The sequence below is a fragment of the Macrobrachium nipponense genome, chromosome 1, assembly GCF_015104395.2.
Source record: "Macrobrachium nipponense isolate FS-2020 chromosome 1, ASM1510439v2, whole genome shotgun sequence".
Lineage (NCBI taxonomy): Eukaryota > Metazoa > Arthropoda > Malacostraca > Decapoda > Palaemonidae > Macrobrachium > Macrobrachium nipponense.
Window position 1 is genome coordinate 36,396,586 of NC_087200.1, and position 19,475 is coordinate 36,416,060.

At 38.7% G+C, this 19,475-nt stretch overlaps 1 protein-coding gene across 4 annotated transcripts in view; it reads right to left on the reverse strand.

Annotated features, from left to right (window-relative positions):
* Nucleotides 1-19,475, reverse strand: part of LOC135219238 (RING finger protein 207-like) — a 206,740-nt gene that overhangs the window by 39,234 nt on the left and 148,031 nt on the right. For 2 of the 4 annotated variants that reach the window (XM_064255834.1, XM_064255832.1), the window contains 3 exons: nucleotides 7,883-8,007; nucleotides 7,020-7,216; nucleotides 4,964-5,209 (listed from right to left, as the gene is read on the reverse strand). In XM_064255834.1, the coding sequence (XP_064111904.1) occupies nucleotides 4,964-5,209; nucleotides 7,020-7,216; nucleotides 7,883-8,007 (568 nt within the window). The remainder of the gene's footprint in view (nucleotides 1-4,963; nucleotides 5,210-7,019; nucleotides 7,217-7,882; nucleotides 8,008-19,475) is intronic. The other 2 variants (XM_064255833.1, XM_064255831.1) reach the window with 1 other exon arrangement.

Sequence of the window (19,475 nt, forward strand, 5' to 3'; positions counted from 1 at the left end):
TAGGAAGAAAGACGGTCGAGGGAACGCCAAGTGTCGGGAAGAAAACCATCTCAAGGTATAGCACATGTTTTAAATGACTTAGAAACAGTTGCCTTTGAAAAGAGAGAAGTGTGAAGTGTATCCCTTTACTTAATATTGTGTTATAAGAAATGTAATGAATATATCTTTATTACAGATGGGCTCTTATCATGGTACAAGAAACGGGATTCTCTAAAACTTGACTATTACAATGTAGCAATTGACATTTTGAGTCTAGGAGTGATTACTTAGACTAAACCAGGAGAGTGGAATGATAACTTATAGTTTTCTTTGTGGGGCAGACTTGGGTTTTTATCACTATGACTTATTAATCATTTTGTTCTATTTTATGTTCATCTGCTTTGGGAAATAAATAGTATATTTTTGTATTTATGCGAGATTATTAGCCTAGTGACATGCTTGCAGATAGAGGGCGCCTGCTGGCACAGGTAAGGGTTGTCAATTTGTGTAGTTTTGTCAAAAGGAGGGGGGGGGGTATATATAGATATATATATATATGTATGTATATATATATATATACATGTATACTGGTATATGTTTAATCACATAATGGCAATAAAAAACCAGTCGATTACCCTGTCATTGCCTCAGCTAATGACACATAATAATTATCTATCTAATTTGATATCTATCTACGACTGCGATTTATCCCTCAATTTAATTCTCTCACGAAACCCTATGTAAATTTATTCACGAACCGGTTAGTTACCATGAGATAACAGCTACGATAAATCCATAATCTTTACACGGATTGTTAAAAAAAACGGAAAAAAATCAGGGATTGTGAGACTTCATGACTTCATCCTCTCAATCGCTCCTACTCGTGAAACGGCGCATGCGCAGACTCAGCAGTCTCATTCGCCTGGACGTGAAAGTGGGATTCTCTGTGGCTATGGAGTCCTTTAGGGTTTCATCTGTCCTAGGAGGAATTTCCACTGCGGAAATCCTGCTCCCACTTCGATTGCAAAACTTTGGAAGTTTTTCTTCTGCTTCGGTGTTCCCTGAGAAACCCAGTCTCTCACTTTCAACGTAAAGGGCTTGCAACCCATTGAGGGAGTGCGATCTATAAATACTCTTTTCATTATGAAATAAACAAACTCTCTTTTGAAAATAAAAGCTTCCTTATCTAAATATAATTGCAAAAGCTAAAAGCTAAGTGGACTACTTACGTGAGGTGAATATTTTCATTAAAGTTTACTCTAACAATTGCCAAAATCTAAGCAATTACACTTCAGTAACCAATAAACAAACAAAAATATCAACATACTTAAAAATTGTAATGAGTAACATTTGACAATAAGATAAATTATATGCGCTTGACATTCGTACTTCCGCAATACTTACATCACTTATTTTATCACTTCCATTTGTTACCATTGGTTAGGAAACTGAAAGCGCCTCTTATAAATTGATGGTTTTTGGCCAATATAAAGATATCAGCCCGGAATCATACAATGCATAAAAATACAAAACCACAGAGGTATAAATGGTAGGAGAGGTTTGTTGTCATTCCGCATTTACTTAATAAAAATTTTTTTTCGGCAGCGACGTGTTTCTCTCCCACTTAACAAACCTTCCAATCCAAAATTCATCAGGTTATCAGGTCCCAAGGCAAGAACATTCATTTTCCTTCAAGCAAGGATTTCATTTCATCGACTCAGACTATCATCCAGTAGGATTTGCCTCGGATTCCAGCGAGCGGGATATAACATCGTGTCCGCTGGGCCGAATTAATATCATTCCTTCAATTTAGACTTCGTGATCACTCTATGAATAGTCTCGGAACGTCAAATTTCTCTCAGTGATGCGATGGTACAATTCTAGATTTCAGTTCCATTAGATATTGCCTCTAAGTTTGAGATTTACTGCTCTCCAACTCCAAGGCCTCCCTCATGACTGAGGCAACAAAGCCCTGACTCCTCTGTCGTTTAGACTTTGATTTGATGGATGAAATTCAGGCTGTCAAACCAAGCATTGGGGCACTTTCGGCCTTGGAGCGCTTTATGGCAGCAAAAAAGGAGCAGTTTGATTGAACTGACAGCAGGATTGAAGAGGAGGAGCGGGAACGGAGGTAAATTAAAGGCTACAGAGTGCATGTTGCTATATACTAATTCCTACATGTCACCCGATTCCACCTACGGGTTTTCGTTAAGGTGAAGGAGACACCGCCCTCATAGTTGTTGGTAACACTGGAGGGATTATTTCTAGTTCCTCATTTCCATTAACTTGTAAAATGGGATTCTTTAGATTCTCAAAATTAGCACCTGTTCCTAAATCCTGAGATGCGACACTGTTTACCAAACAATTTTCTCGATAGCAGTAACGCCAGAACATGAGGTTTTTTAGCTACACAAGGATACTGATCTTTCCTGTTCTACCTATATAGAAAAAGAAGAAGAGGAAGAAGAGGAAGAATAAGAAGTAAAATTGCAGGCATTTTTATCTCATCATCTTGGAAGAAAGAAGACTATGAGTATCATGGTTCACGACAAAACTACATCCTAAATGACGTTGTGAACACGACATTAGGAACTGTGATTACAGAAGATGGGAATACACTTAATGGTCTTGCCATTAGTAAAACGTAAGACATGTTTATTATTGACGTACTGTCAAGTAATCAAAGAGGAACTCCTTGGTATACCTCGAATCGCATTCTTTGGCAGAATTTCGTTACACTGTGATTTTTATAACGCTATCTAGGGAGATAATGTCGGCAGCTGACAGGATGTCGTCCATTAACGGCCTGCCCAGTCAGTCATTGCCTAGCGCGGTAGAATTATCCATCTTCTCACGGTCCTATGGGAATGCTTTAAACCTGATCAACATTTTCAGCTGCCATCCCTCACTGACAGCAGTGTCAGCTTCCGCATTCATTTAATGTCAAAGCTGATTTAGTCCTAGTTTTAAAATATTCAATATATAACGCTGCATAAGCAAAGATTTAGGTCTGTCCTTCCATACACACTTTTTTTACATGCTCAGATCTTTCTACATACTCAGGTGGCAATATGAAACAGAGAAAATAAGTTCCATTCTTCAAGATTAGGTGGAATTGGATTTCAAATTCATTGCTTATGTAATAATTATGAAAGGAACGACAAAATACACATCTCTTATTTCCATTTTGCTAAACAAACTCTCTCTCTCTCTCTCTCTCTCTCTCTCTCTCTATCCGTCAAACTGTAACGCAGACTACAACATTCTTCTGACAATCACGTAACCCTAAAAGAATTGGCAGCTACCAGAGTAAAAAAAATATCTATAAAATCTACCTCCATAACACGACTCTTCGCCACGGACGCCACACGAACAGGTCAGAGGCCACGAAAATAAAAACATTCCTGTTCTTGAGAAATGACCTAGTTTCGTGAAAGTTATTTAATTAGCAAAGTTACAGATGCACAGAGAACGTTTTATAAAATTCATATCTTTGGGGGGGGGGGTGGGGGGGGGGGGGGGGGGGCGTTGAAGACCTCGCGCACCTCGCATCTCCTCCTCCTCCTCAAGATACTACACTCCGATACTAACGAACACTGGAACATTTTTCCGTCGTTGGATCCTTAATACATATTTTATAAAATCTATGGTGGCCCCGATTTATGTGACGTTATCGCAATGAGGATCTCGGATCCTTTGCTTTTTTAATGAGAGAGAGAGAGAGAGAGAAGAGAGAGAGAGAGAGAGAGAGAGAGAGAGAGCTTGATATTTATGAGGGTGACATTAAAACGAAAGTGAAGAAGAAACTGCACAAACTTTAATTTAGAAAAGGCATTCCATTCTCTGCGCGAGTTAATGAATTAGAACAAAGACTTAGGAAATAACGATAATTTAAAACGAAGTGATTCATGTTTTGTATTTTCTCAGCACAAGGATAATAACACATTCTGCAGCTAAAAGGCAAATGAACCAGTGACTGGCGTCTTGATTCTTCCTACAATCATAATTATTTGTTTGGAGAAAAACTAAAGCATAGTGTTCTATTGGCAGCAATATTTGGCGGGATTCTCTTACGTAGATTTCGGCCGATAAAGTATACCAGGCGCTGGTTTAGGCCAGGATAAGTTATTGGACATTTTTTATATCAACATACTTACATTTTACGTACATATATGTGTATATTTGCATATATATATATATGTATGTATACATTATATATATATATAAACGGATTATATATATACAATCATTACTGACAGGAGTTTACGCTTAATTTCTTATCTTGTTTGTGGTGATTGATAATATTCATTGAATTCATGGAATGAAAAATTAGTTTCCATCTTTCCTCCGATGGATAAACGAATATTATGAATTACGTTGTTTCTGGGACAGTTTGCAATTCATTCAGACTCTCCAATTTTGGAATATTATTTTATGCAAGGGAGGGTTATAAGTCCCTTTCTGGTTAGACATGCTTCATATTTCAGCGTGAAGATTATCGTATCAGCTATAACCAACATGATGTTAAAAGCAACCTTCTATGTCACTTATATATATATATATATATATATATATATATATATATATATATATATATATATATATATATATGAAATTTTGTCGTATTCCGTAACATCTATTCATAAGCAGTAAGCTACAACTGTCGTTTAACACAGAGTTCATTCAAACCTCGGAATAACATATGGAGTGAATTTCATAATAAAAGAGACTTTTTGATTACTCCTTATATATATATAAATAAATATGTATAAATATAAATATATATATGTATATATATATATATATATAACATATGTCTATAATATATATATATTATATATATATATAATATATATATCATATATATATATATATATTATAATTATATAATATATATTATATAATATATAATTATATATATATAAAAGAGAGAGAGAGAAGAGAGAGAGAGAGAGAGAGAGAGAGAGAGAGAGAGAGATTGTACCTGCGACTGGAAAACTTCCTGTTCGGCGTAAACTCTCTGAATCTGGTCGTCCCAGGCACCGTCGAAGACGACCCTCAGTTCCTCCAACTCGTCGCTGTAGTTCTTGAACTCCTCCTCCAGACTTGCGCACTCCCTCACGATTTCCTCCACTCTCCCTCTCCTCGTTAGGCATCGTCGCAGGGTCACGTCCCGGTGTAATTCCTGAGCCTCTTCTTTTAGTCTGGTAAACTTGCTGGACATTTCTTGCTGTTGGGACAGGACGGCGGAAGTTGAGTTGTTTGTGGCCTTTGTGTTGTGTCTTTGGTGTTATTGATTATCTGGATGTGTGAAGCTTACTATACTAACGTGTTAAAATGAACTAAGATACGACACTCATTAAATTCGTTAGCCTAAAAATGTCTTCTAGGCATTTCATTGCAATACTGACATTTTTCAAAGAAAATGAATTCTCGTTAGAAATCTATTACAATAGCAACTCAACTCCCCCGAAGCAAGGAAGACCCTACTCTGTTATAGCTGCACCTGAATCTTTTTTTTGTGAGATCTCACAGCAGACAACAACTTCACATCAAGAAACTTGTACTTTACACTTACAACTCGTTTTCAGATATTTGGTTTTAAAATGTATGGCATCTAAAATGGCAGCATGGGAAAAATTCCCATAATGCACATGAGGCCGCTTAGTTAAGGTCTATTAATGTACTGAACAGTTCCACAGCAACAGAAACACCTGCAGCAGCAGCAGCAGCCACAACAACAATAATAAAAATAATATTAATAATAATAATAATAATAGTGCACCAATGTTGATGTTGTCATTTCGGGAGAGGAAAGCAGTTGCCCATTAGGGTGTATTCTCATTTCCGACGACTACACTCTATCAGTGACAGACTAACGCCGACTGAAATAAAATGGCATCCTGATTTGCAACTGCTCTCCTCTCCGAAAATGATAACCATCGGTGAGTTACTTCAGAATGCAGCAACCCTGAAAAATGAGTTATCAGAAACAGATAGAAAACTCCATATAAATTGAATGCAGTTGATGCAGCAAGAACATTCAACATGACATGCTTGAAACTTGGTATATATAGGGTGACCATACGTCCCCCATTGAAGGGGACAGTCCCTCTTTTTGACTCTTTATCCCCCAAAATTTGCGGTCTTGGGGGGACGCCCTAATGTCCCCCTTTCAACCTTTCTGTTTTTGTGTAATTACTACAGTTGTCCTTAAAAATTAGAGACTAATTTTTGTTTAAAATGTCAGCAGTAAATAACGGCTGAATAAAAACAATGTCATTGATAAAACGAATTTATCTTTTCCTGTTATTGAATATACTTAAAGTTCAAATCAAGCCAAAAATACGCCAAAGAATGACGTAAGACTTTTTTTCTTTTTAAATAATGTCTAATTTTCCTTAAAATTTAAAGAATAATTTTCTGTTTAAAATGTCAGCAATAATAACTGAATAAAAACACTAATTGATAGACCTTAAAATGTCAGCCATAATGTGTGAATAAAAACACTGATTGATAGACTCTCTCATTTATCATCACCTGGAATTGAATATATTTATGTATTAAACTTCTGAATTTATAACGACTCAACATAAGTGCGAGTGCACATGGGCTTACTACGTATATACCTTTGTCCCCCTTTCGCAAGTCAAATAAATGGTCACCCTAGGTATATAGTAAGTATCAATAATAATGAGAATAATGTTCTAAAGGGTCCACTATAATACAAAGTGTAAAAAGTCCGTGTATAATTTTGAAGACTTTACAGAAAGCTTTCGAACCCTTCCCTGGGTTCATCTTCAGTCCAAATGAACAATAAGTTACGACAAGTATTTTAAATTTACCTCTGTACTTGTCGTAACTTATTGTTCATTTGGACTGGAGATGAACCCAGGGAAGGGTTCGAAAGCTTTCTGTAAAGTCTTCAAAATTATACATGGACTTTTTACACTTTGTATTATTGTGGACCCTTTAGAACATTATATATACTCTCGTGATAGAGAGTTTTTCCCTACTAAAATGCGAACAATATTATTCACCCTAAATCTGTTTTCGTGGGACTTGCAGTGCTCGGCAAAGGGGCCTCCGCTTTCGATAATTTTGAGTTTGGCTGCGGAGAGGGACCTTCTCGAACCAGGCATGCCAGAAGACCCGGGGGGCATGACTGACGCTGCTGAGGGAGGTCTGGAGGCACAACCTCCTTCCGAGGACTGCTTCTCGCTGCATCCGGAAGACCCTGTCGATGAGAGCGCCATTAAAAGTGGGACTTGCTCCTCCTCCTCCTCCTCATTGCACGACGTGAAAGCCAGATTCATTCACACAGTAAAGTCGAGACTGATATGTAGTAACTTGAAGACTCCTCTAACCTATTCTCACCTTTTCTTGGATGAACATTATTCCTGTTTCTATTATTATATGTCCCCGTCTAAGGGAGTTATTTTTCCCGCTGAAATTGCGAGTATGACCTACTGCCTATTACATAATATCTTCCCATGTTAATTCAGACTTTGGAGGTGATTGCAATCCCCTCATTTTCCTGACTCAAAACCTAAGCATTGTTCAGCATTTCTATTTCTTCTCTAATTTAAAAACTGTTTTCAATCCTGTTATTTTTTTCGATTCATAAATCAAATAATTTCCCTATTCAAAGTAAATGTGATTTTCCATTTGTATTGTCTTTCAGAATGTCTCTTTCATTCCTACATTTGTGAACCTTGACAAAAACTCTTCATCCATATGACGTTATAGACTCAACAATATAGTTTACTACTCTTATCTCTCATACTTCCGCGTCAAACCATGGCTGCCACATCTCATCCTTACTACTCTTCAGATTCAAAGGGCGTCATACCTCTCACGCCTTCTTCCTGTGCCCCAGGGGCATTTTTTCGAAAGTCCTTACCTGAGGGCATGGCCAAGGGGTCCCGTCCTTTGCCCACGACGGAGAGAAATGGCTCGAGACTTCTGGCGAACTCGCTCTTAAAGTTACTTCTAACTTGACTGCTTTGGCCTGGCCTGGAGTAAGAACTTTTGGGTAAAAAAGTGGATTACTTATTGTAGCACCGCTGACACCAATGTGACAACATCACAAAATACTACCACAGAAATCTTTTCATTATAATCTCTTTTGTTTGACTTGAGTGCATATCTATCAAATACGAAACTAATGGCGTTTAAAAGTGTCTATTTAAACTTCAGGGCACTGTACACATGGGCTGACAAGAGGAACACAAATATGTCAATATGACAGTAGATAAAGGAGAATATACAGTGAATTCAATACATATTTGCTCTCTATTGACGACAAAACACCAAGACGACAAATAGATTCCAAAACTCAGACAAAATACCTGTGCTTCCTTGGTGGTGTTGACATTTAAAAAAGTGAGGCAGCATTTTTCATGACATTTATATGTTTCTCTAATGAAAGGAGAAGAAGAGGTTTCACTGTAAATACTTCTACTGTATATTTATATTTATGTTTATTAAGTGGATTTATTTAAGACAAGTTTGATCTACAGAAGGATTCTCTCTGCAGTGCAATACAGATTGGTTGAGAGCTAAGTACACCTTCATTAATTTATTTTTATCTACAAAACTATGGAATAATTAGTTAAAAGTTGAAAGATTATATAACAGGTTCTTATTTCAAAAATTCTTCAGTTTCAATACCTACATAAATATATGGAATTTAACTGTAGATCTACTACAAAAAACTGGTAATAAACCAGAATCAAGCTGCAATGGATCACGATCACCTTTATGATCACGAGTCAAACGTCATCATAAAATTATCACAGCCATTACAGGTAACAAAAATGATTTACAATTCTTATTATTTACAAATCACCTTTATGGAAAAGTAAAGGGTGAAGAGTCAATCAACTCTCATACACATTCGGGTATTTTACTGTTCTATCTTCTACTACTTGAGGTAATGGTTGAACTCTACCTATGAATAACAACATACTTTACAATAAATCTACGAAACCCTTTACTAATACTAATACGTGATGAAAGTTTCACTTTAACAGCTCACGTTACCATGTCAGTCACGAACTTCACGAAAGCAACAGAATGAAAATCTTAAGTTTCAAAAGTTATTTAGGAGAGAAAGGGCTATTTCTCATAAAAGACATCTTTTAACATAGCAGAGGGTTCGGGAGAACCTCGAGCTTGACTTCTACGACAACGGGAGCAATTAAAGTTTACCTTCTACCGCGATGCGCAACACACTTTTAGAGGGAACATTCCTTGTTCCAACAACGCACTCTTTCATCTTCTCGTACTCTTCCATTTCCTCCATTTTTTACTGATCTCGCCTCAAGAAAATGAAAAACTCATCAGCTTCATATAAAACATTTTGACGATTCGATTTGAGCTGACTTTCTAATACATCAATAACTCCTTAACAGAGCGATTTTCAAAATTGAAAATGCGTCGTCACGCGTTTAAGATGGTCCTCATCTTTATAAAATGACTTGATACGCTAAAACACCCACACATACCGGTAAACTGACAGCCTCTTTTACTATTATGCATGGAGCTCAACCTGTAATATCACTACCAAATGCCTCCAACAGATTCCCCTCCCCCCCAAATTATTTTTCAAGCACACTCAACAATTAGAAAAAGCAGAGGGGAGGGGGAGGGGAGGGGGTTGGGGGGGACGGCAATGGCCCAAAGCCCGCTTGAAATCCTAATGATTAGAAACTTTCGGGGGTAGGCAAAAAAGTCGACCGAGAGGGGTCTGATCTCTTATGATCACGATATCCTTTCATTTCCCCCTTTTCATCCCTCCTGCCGAAAACTTAAAAACGAGAAAAATAAATGAATAAAAGTCTAATATCTTTCGTCTCGAGAACGGCTGAACAACCGGCGTCTAAGAAGGGGAGGTCTATACTATATACGCCATTCGTAAAACCATCGATCCTCGACGTCAATAACCTATCAAAAGGTTTATTACATTATTAGTCTCGGGTTCGATGTATTTGTCTCGGGTTCAATGTATTTATCTCGGGTTCGATCTATTTGTCTCGGGTTCTGTTCCTCAGAAAATTCGGTTCGGGGCGGCAGGCTTAGTCTGGTCGCAGCCGACTGAATTGAAACGCAGCCCTCATGAACGTGTTTTGTATCCCTAGATTTTAATACATACCATTTTCTTTTGGAGTGGGGGTTGGGGGGTGGGGGGGGAGGCGCTTTATTTAGGAGCAGTCTTCGTGGATAGTATCAATTGCATATATACTAAAGACAAAAAACCAAGGTGTAATTAAGAACATAACATCCAAGAAAACGGAAAAACAGAAATTTAGCAGGCTGAATAATATCAGTAACAATTCAGCGCTAAATGAGTAAATAACAGCGTCAACAATTCCGTTCTAAATGAGTCACGCCGATCAGCTCTGTTCAGAAGATCAAACGGGCAGCGCAGCCGAAGGACTGCGAAAGAGCGATTACAGATAATCGCCAGACTGGGAGAAGGCAAAGGATCGACGAAGACGACCGCGGACGAGATCAAGGGGCAGACGACAATATAAACAAGACCACCTGGCTGAAATTCATATCCCAAGGACACAATGAAGGTGACAGCATCAGCTTTCGTAGCCTAAGAGAAATATCGTGTAACCGGCTCTTATCCGGTTCATATCCAGAATTTAAATAAAACCAGAAGAAAATAGATGCAAAAATTCCATTTAATGTGTCTATTATTATTATTATTATTATTATTATTATTATTATTATTATTATTATTATTATTATTATTATATCTGACTAGAATAACAAAAAGTCGACTACACAAAAACTTTGTTTTTGACTTATGTTTACAAATAGGATATCGTTGTTTTTATGCGGTCAACTTTTTTTAATTCTAGTCAGATTGACCAGAAGAACCGTGCAGGTCATCGAAAGCTTTCTGCTGTGTATATTTAAAAAAAAAATATTAAACAGGCATACTACTGTGGATTTACTTTTCCATTTATTGACTCGAGTGATTATGAGTTTTCTTTAAATTTATTATTATTATTATTATTATTATTATTATCATTATTATTATTATTATTATTATTATTTTTTTTTTGCTCTGTCACAGTCCTCCAGTTCGACTGGGTGGTATTTATAGTGTGTGGTTCCGGGTTGAATCCTGCCTCCTTAGGAGTCCATCACTTTTCTTACTATGTGCGCCGTTTCTAGGATCACACTCTTCTGCATGAGTCCTGGAGCTACTTCAGCCTCTAGTTTTTCTAGATTCCTTTTCAGGGATCTTGGGATCGTGCCTAGTGCTCCTATGATTATGGGTACAATTTCCACTGTCATATCCCATATTCTTCTTATTTCTATTTTCAGATCTTGATACTTATCCATTTCTTCCCTCTCTTTCTCTTCAACTCTGGTGTCCCATGGTATTGCGACATCAATGAGTGATACTTTCTTCTTGACTTTGTCAATCAACATCACGTCTGGTCTATTTGCACGTATCACCCTATCTGTTCTGATACCATAGTCCCAGAGGATCTTTGCCTGATCGTTTTCTATCACTCCCTCAGGTTGGTGCTCGTACCACTTATTACTGCAAGGTAGCTGATGTTTCTTGCACAGGCTCCAGTGGAGGGCTTTTGCCACTGAATCATGCCTCTTTTTGTACTGGCTCTGTGCAAGTGCCGGGCATTCGCTTGCTAAGTGGTTTATGGTTTCATTTTTCGTATTGCACTTCCTACATATGGGAGAGATGTTATTTCCGTCTATCGTTCTTTGAACATATCTGGTTCTTAGGGCCTGATCTTGTGCCGCTGTTATCATTCCTTCAGTTTCCTTCTTTAGCTCTCCCCTCTGTAGCCATTGCCATGTGTCATCGCTGGCTAGTTCTTTAGTCTGTCTCATGTATTGTCCGTGCATTGGTTTGTTGTGCCAGTCCTCTGTTCTGTTTGTCATTCTCCTGTCTCTGTATATTTCTGGGTCTTCGTCTACTTTTATTAGTCCTTCCTATGCACTCTTTAGCCACTCGTCTTCACTGGTTTTCAGATATTGCCCCAGTGCTCTGTTCTCGATGTTGACGCAGTCCTCTATACTTAGTAGTCCTCTCCCTCCTTCCTTTCTCTGTTATGTATAGTCTGTCCATATTTGCTCTTGGGTGTAGTGCTTTGTGTGTTGTCATATGTTTCCTGGTTTTCTGATCTATGCTGCGGAGTTCTGCCTTCGTCCATTCGACTATTCCTGCGCTGTATCTGATTACTGGCACTGCCCATGTGTTTATGGCTTTTATCATATTTCCGGCTTTGAGTTTTGACTTGAGTATTGCCTTGAGTCTCTGCATATATTCTTTCCTGATCGTGTCCTTCATCTCTTGGTGTTTTATATCCCCTCCTTCCATTATTCCCAGGTATTTGTATCCAGTCTCATCTATGTGTTTGATGTTACTCCCATCTGGTAGCTTTATCCCTTCAGTTCTCGTTACTTTGCCTTTTTGTATGTTGACTAAGGCTCATTTTTCTATTCCAAACTCCATCCTGATGTCCCCAGATACAATCCTTACAGTCTGGATTAGGGTATCTATTTCCTTGATGCTCTTACCATACAGCTTGATGTCGTCCATGAACATCAGATGGTTGATTTTGTTGCCTCTTTTCTTGAGTTGGTACCCGGCATCCATCTTCTGTAGTACTTTTGTCATGGGAACCATGGCTACTACGAAGAGTAGTGGGGACAGTGAGTCGCCCTGGAAGATCCCTCTCCTGATATTAACCTCTGCTAGTCTTATTCCAGAGCTTGTAAGTATTGTATTCCAGTTGCACATTGTATTTTTGAGGAAGCTGATGGTGTTTTCCTGTGCCCCATATATTTTCAGGCATTCTATTAGCAATGTGTGTGGTATCATGTCGAAGGCTTTCTTATAGTCTATCCATGCCGTGCTTAGGTTGGTTTTCCTTCTCCTTCTGTTCTTCATTACCATTTTGTCTATCAGGAGTTGGTCTTTTGTGCCCCTACACTTCCTTCTGCAGCCTTTCTGTTGGTGGGGGAGTGTTTGTCTCCTCTAGGTAGTTGTATAGCCTTTCACTGATGATACCTGTTAGTAACTTCCACATTATTGGTAGGCAGGTGATAGGCCTGTAGTTACTGGCTATATTTCCCTTACTCTTGTCTTTTTGTACTAAGGATGTTCTTCCTGTGGTCATCCATTTGGGTGCATGGTGATTTGAGATACAATGCTGGAGTTGTTTTGCTATTCGTGGGTGTAGGGCCTTGAAGTTTTTGAGCCAGTATCCATGGACTTCATCGGGACCTGGGGCTTTCTAGTTTGGCATTTTCTTTAGTTGGTGTCTGACTGTGTCTGTCGTGATCTCTGTGAATCTTTGTTTTATTCTCCCTGTTTCTTCTTCCTTGACTTCCTGGAGCCATGTTGCATGTTTGTTGTGTGATACCGGATTGCTCCATATGTTTTCCCAGAGTCTCTTACTTGGTTCGGCTTCGGGAATTTCTTGGTGGTTGTCTTCCCCTCTTAGTTGGCTGTATAGTCTTTTCTGGTTGGTTCCGAATAGTTTGTTCTGTTGGTATCCCTTATTCCTGTTCATGTACCGTTGGATCTTATGTGCTTTGGCCTTAAGCCTCTGTTTTACATCTTCTATTGTGTTGTTTAGTCCCCTCTCTTGTACTTTGTATTTCTCGTTGAGTTCCTCCCTTGCTTTCTTGCTTCTTAGCCTTTTTTCTGCCATCTTTTTCAGTTTACTCAAGTCAGATCTCATCACCATGATTTGCTTTTCCAGGCGCCTTTTCTAAGGAGGTTGCTGTTTTGGTTTCTGTTGGGTTGGTTGTGCTGGTGGTGTTGGTGTTCGAATCCCCATCAGTTCTGCTACTAATCTTGCTCCTGCATATGCCAAGTAATTTGTTTCTGTGATACTGGTGGTGTGTATTATGCCCATTATTTCATTGACCTCACTTGTTTTCTCCCTTAATTTCTTGGTGTTGTAGGCTTTCATGGAGGGGATCTTTGTTCTCTCTGTATCTGGCTCCATCCAACTTTTCTACCCATTCCGTCCTCTCTGTTACTTCGTCTGTGTTTCTTCGTGTGTCATTGTTTGATACCTCATCATCCCTGTCGCCTTCTGTGGCATCGTCTCTCAGTTCGTCTTTGTGTAATTTGTTGTCGTGTGACATTTCCCTTTCCAGTTCTTCTCTTTCTGTTGGGGAGAGCCAGTTCTTTTTCTTTATGTTCCTTACTTGGTCTGCCAGCCTCTGCTCTGTTTGGGGGGTGTTATTACTCTCATTCCAGATGCTGACCAACCTTTTTCTCTTATATCCTCTCTCCGTTGGGTTGCTTCTGATGTAGCATCTCTATATTTCCTTATTTTCTTCTCTTGTCCATTTCTTCCTCTGGTTTGCTTCTGTAGCTCCAATCTCAGGCTGTTGGTTACTGTCGTTGTGGTGGTCAGTTGCTGGATGACGACCTCCAAGTACCTGACCGTCTTCCCCTTCAATTGGGTTGAATACCTGGCTGCCGGACGAAGCTCCTCTGTTGCCAAAGGTTCCATTTACGTCGTTGTCGTTTATTCCTTCATTTTTTAACATCATTGCTGAGTTTTGCTATTTAAACCATAGCTGGACCCTACCCCATCAGGGATAGGTACTCAGTTACAGCTGAGTAGACTGAGGAAATTATGGTAAAGATCCTTTCCCTAGGAATCAACGCCGAGGAGAGCGGTCACCCATACAACGACTGACCAGCCCTAATGTTGCTTAACCAGTCCATTGACGACCTAACCCACTCTGCCACGGCGCCACATTATTACTATTATTATTATTATTATTATTATTAATATTATTATTAATTGGTCTATCACAGTCATCCTATTCGACTGGGTGCTTTTTATAGTATGGGGTTTCGGGTTTCATCCTGCCTCCGAGGAGTCCACCACTTTCCTCACCGTGTGCTGTTTCTAGAAGGATTTGCCAAGTGTTTTTATGCTTGTGTGTACAATTTCCACTGGCATATCCCATATCCTTCTTATTCCTATTTTCGGGTCTTGATCCATATCAACTTTCCTCTCTCTTTCTCTTCTACTCTGGTGTCCCATGGCATTGCGACATCAGTGAGTGATATTCTCTTCTTGATTTTGTCAATCAACGTTACGTCTGGTCTGTTTGCACGTATCACCCAATCTGTTCTGATACCATAGTCCCAGAGGGTCTTTGCCTGATCGTTTTCAGTCATTCCTTTAGGTTGGTGTTCGTACCACTTATTACTGCAAGGTAGCTGGTGTTTCTTGCACAGGCTTCAATGGAAGACTTTTGCTACTGAATCGTGCTTCTTTTTGTACTGGTTCTGTGCAAGTGCCGGACATTCGCTTGCTATGAGGTTTATGGTCTCATTTTTCATATTGGACTTCCTGTATATGGGCGAGATGTTATTCCCATCTATCGTTCTTTGGACATATTTGGTTCTTAGGGCCTGGTCTTGTGCCGCAGCTAGCATTCCTTCTTCTTCTTCTTCTTCTTCTTCTTCTTCTTCTTCTTCTTTAAAAAGAGCAAACATTCACTGGGAACAAGCTTAAATAGGTATTTACTTTCAAGCAAAAGAAGGGACACGCATACTAAAAAAAATAAGAAGAATTAAAGAGAAGGAACCAGGAAACATGAACGAAGGCAAAATGACAAAAAAGGGCAGACATAAAAATCAGAATAGGGAATGATGCATTGCGCCTCAAGTTAGTAATGCAGGCTACCTTATTTTTGTTTGCTTCCATGTCTCTAATAACTACCAGGGAAACTGTTCCGTAGTTTAAAGGCAAAAATGAAAGGCCTCTGGAAATAAAATAACGTGGCACCTTAACAGAATTTAGATACTGAGGCTCCTTGAAGGGAGCAGTTAATCGGCGGTGGCTTATTTTTCTCGGCACCACCGTTGATTTCACTGATATCGACGACGTACATTTACAGTCAGCTAAAAGAAGAAGAAGAAGAAGAAGATGAGGTGGGGACTGGGAGGGATTATGGTTCTTGGGACAGTTTCTAATCACGTTAATGAAAACTCCATGATGAAAGAGAACTAAACGGAAGTTCTGAAAATGTCTTCGCACGTAGGTTCAACGATCTAAAATCCCAGTTGATATAATTACTCGGTTCTTCTTCCAAATATACATAACACAAACATACGAGTGCTGGTAGTTGGGGAGAATTTCGTCCGTGAAACGAGATCTTCAACGAACACCATTAAACATATTTTCATAGTTGAATATTTTTACATTAAACTCTCTGCATTCGCCCATTTTACGAAGTGAGTCGCTCCCTTAACCCATCCTTCCAGACGGTATCTTAAAAACCTTTCTTCATTTATTGATTCAGCTTAGTATACTGCCATAACTGACGTCTTTTGACCTATCACGAAATCTCTTACAAACCTGTTTTCATCGGTTAAATCAAGTCTTTGGCCACTTGGTCACGTCTGTCCGTGTAATTCACGATTATCCTAAGACATAAAAATCCGAACGTCCGATATATTAATTTCATTAAAAGACAATACCAGTTTTAAAAAGGGAGAAAATAAAAGAGGCGCAAAATCGTTTACTGACAAGCTAATTCAAATGCGATTTTCATAACACCAATAGAATATCACGTGTGCAACACATGTTTACACTCTAAAATATAAAAAAAATAAAGAAAATTTCAGTAAAATACTTTTCTCAACCTACCTACAAAAATGAATGAATGTATAAACATTAACTATACGCCTAACTTATAATACAATGTCAAGTACAAACAGTAAAGAAGCAGGACGTAGTACTAGAAAATAATCTGGCAATATTTGTATAACTTTCAACTGAACTGTAGTTAAATCATCTGCCAATTTTCTTTGCAATGCTTTCACCTAAGCTGTCTTTACTATCGTATCTCAGATGCAAGTATTTATCAATCAAGCATCGTTTGTTTGTAAGCCATCATGCCTCTAATAATGACAGTGAAGGACAGATCTGCATGATGGTTAACAGTTAACAAAGTGGGACCCCTTGGAAATTCATTCTGCTGTGGATACCGTAGTTCTGTAATGATTTGCACCAACTTCAAGTGTGCCGGGATGAAATATTTGACATGGCCAACTATGCAAGAATTATAGAGGAGTTTGCCATTTGGGAAGAGAGTTATGATACGACCACCAATCTGACCTGACTGAAGATTTAGCAATCTTCATGAACCATTATTCTTGCCCAGCAGATAAATTGGGGAGGGTCGCAGGGGGCTTCAACTGGATCCGTTTGGGCAACCCAGGGAGCATTTCTCGGTTCTAAAATAGCTAAGTATGCAGAAGAAATCAAGTCATTCTCGGAAGAATATTGCCTTACTTTAATGTTTTAATATATTGGAGAAGAAAAATCTAATGGAAACAATCTACACACAAGGCACTTCATTTTTTTTTCCAACACCAGTGGAAACTTCGAGGTGAATGCTCCGCCAAATGGAAAGTTAGAGAAGCCCAAAAGTGTCCTTAGGTGCTGTCCTCGTGCCACACAAGGCTGTGTTCATCTGAAACAACAACAGCTACCAAAATGGGTCTAAAGAAAGTGGACTTATGTTTATAATTCTACAAGCATAGCCTCGTTACATTTATTTCGTGAAATAAAATTCAACAAATGGAACAGATAGTAGAACTCTAATGATGGACACTGTTTCTCTACCTTCCTAAGTAACCAAAGATAATAGTGAAGAAACGAAGCATTCACCATCACGTGATGCTGCACGAGAGGAGAGTGAGAGTGAATGAGGAGGAAATGTGTGACATGAACTTGACTGCGCATAATTTTGTGAAGCAGACAAACATCCGAGGGATTTCTTTTCTTAACTTGGGGCCTCAGCAGTCACGTCATCAGTCCAACATCTAAACTTTACTACAAAACAACGAATTTTGAGACAAGCAGAATTCTTTGGAATAGAATAGTTAGGTTAAGAGGAAATATGGGATTCTGTGAACGTGTGCGCATACGCATTCTTCACTGTCTTTTGTGAATCGATGATTATGGGGTTCGAAATGCGTCCATGGGCATGCATCTACCTGTGTGTGTGTGTGTGTGTGTGCGTTGTGTGTTTGCAGAAAACGGTTCATATTCGAAAGCAGCTTCGTACTCTGAGGTTACATGGGGTTCATGAAAAGGTAGATGGGTTTGTTATGTTAAGAGTCTTTTTATGTTTCTGTTTTAGAGCGTTATCGTTCTCACACATTCTGTCTTTATCTTTCTTTCAAACCTGTCGCCCTGCATTTAACTTACGCTTGGTTTCGAAAGCATGGACCCTCTTCCACCGTTTAAACAATTTAAATAGAAAAAAAACGCCACCACCGTAAATGATACTTGGGGTCAGTGAGACAGCTATCCCTACTATCCGACGCACCGGGCGATGACCACAAACAGAAGTGACACCAACTTGAAGTATTTAATGAGTCTAACCCTCAGAGCTGCGTTATTACGAACTCTTTAATATCTGTTTCTTGGTTCTTTGAAATTCACGGAAACTGACCTATATTTTATACACAATTTCTGTCGCCAATACCGCTGTTTATCCCATCCTAACTTCTGCTTGACTCATTTTCTTTCATATTTTCATGGCGTCACTATAGTTAAATTTGCCTCTATCAGACCTGCTTGTTATCAATCAATCGCGGACTCCTGGGAACTGACGTATCAAAGAACCTAAGATCTCTCGTGAATCATTTTCATCTCTTCGGGAAGACACTTCATATCTTTCAAAATATTGCTTCATACTTCCAGTTCACCGCTATAACCAGAGAACCAAGTCTCATTGAATGACAATTTGAGTCGCGATTCCGTTTCTGACCACTGAATAATGCAAGGACCTATCATACGCAAGACTCACGAGATTACGGACTTTAAATCTTGATTGCAAACGAAACATTACAGTTATCATGAACTAAACGAGAACCAATGAACTGGGACCAAACATTTATCAACAAAAACCTTCAGAGACAAGTGATCTTCCATTGCCTCTCCCTGCCTTCATCCTGTCTCCCTGCCTTTATCCTGTCTCCCTGCCTTCATCACAGGACAATTTTTTTGGTAATTAAGAAAAAAACACAAACATGATGAGGAGACCTGATTCTCCCACAGCATGGTCATAAGCAACACAGCCAGTAACCTTCCTGTTTCACTCGGTTTCTAACAACTAGCAGTTTCCGGGAAACAGCTCAATATTCACTGTGCTCAAAGATATAAAAAAAGTTTGGAAGAGTTTTTAGTATCTATTGTTTCCAGCATTTTGCATTTCTATGATGGCTGAGTTTTCCCAGAAGATTCGAAATTTAGATTTGTCCATCTGATCCGTCAACGGGATGGAAATAGTTAATATTAGTATTTATTATTTCTATGTCCTTGCTATATGTACAACGCAAAAAAAAAAAAAAAAAAAAAAAAAACTTAGATTCTACTCGGAAAACTTAGCCATCATAAGTGATGATTGTCTATTTCGGAAGTAAACGCTATTTCAGTCAGATTTCAGCA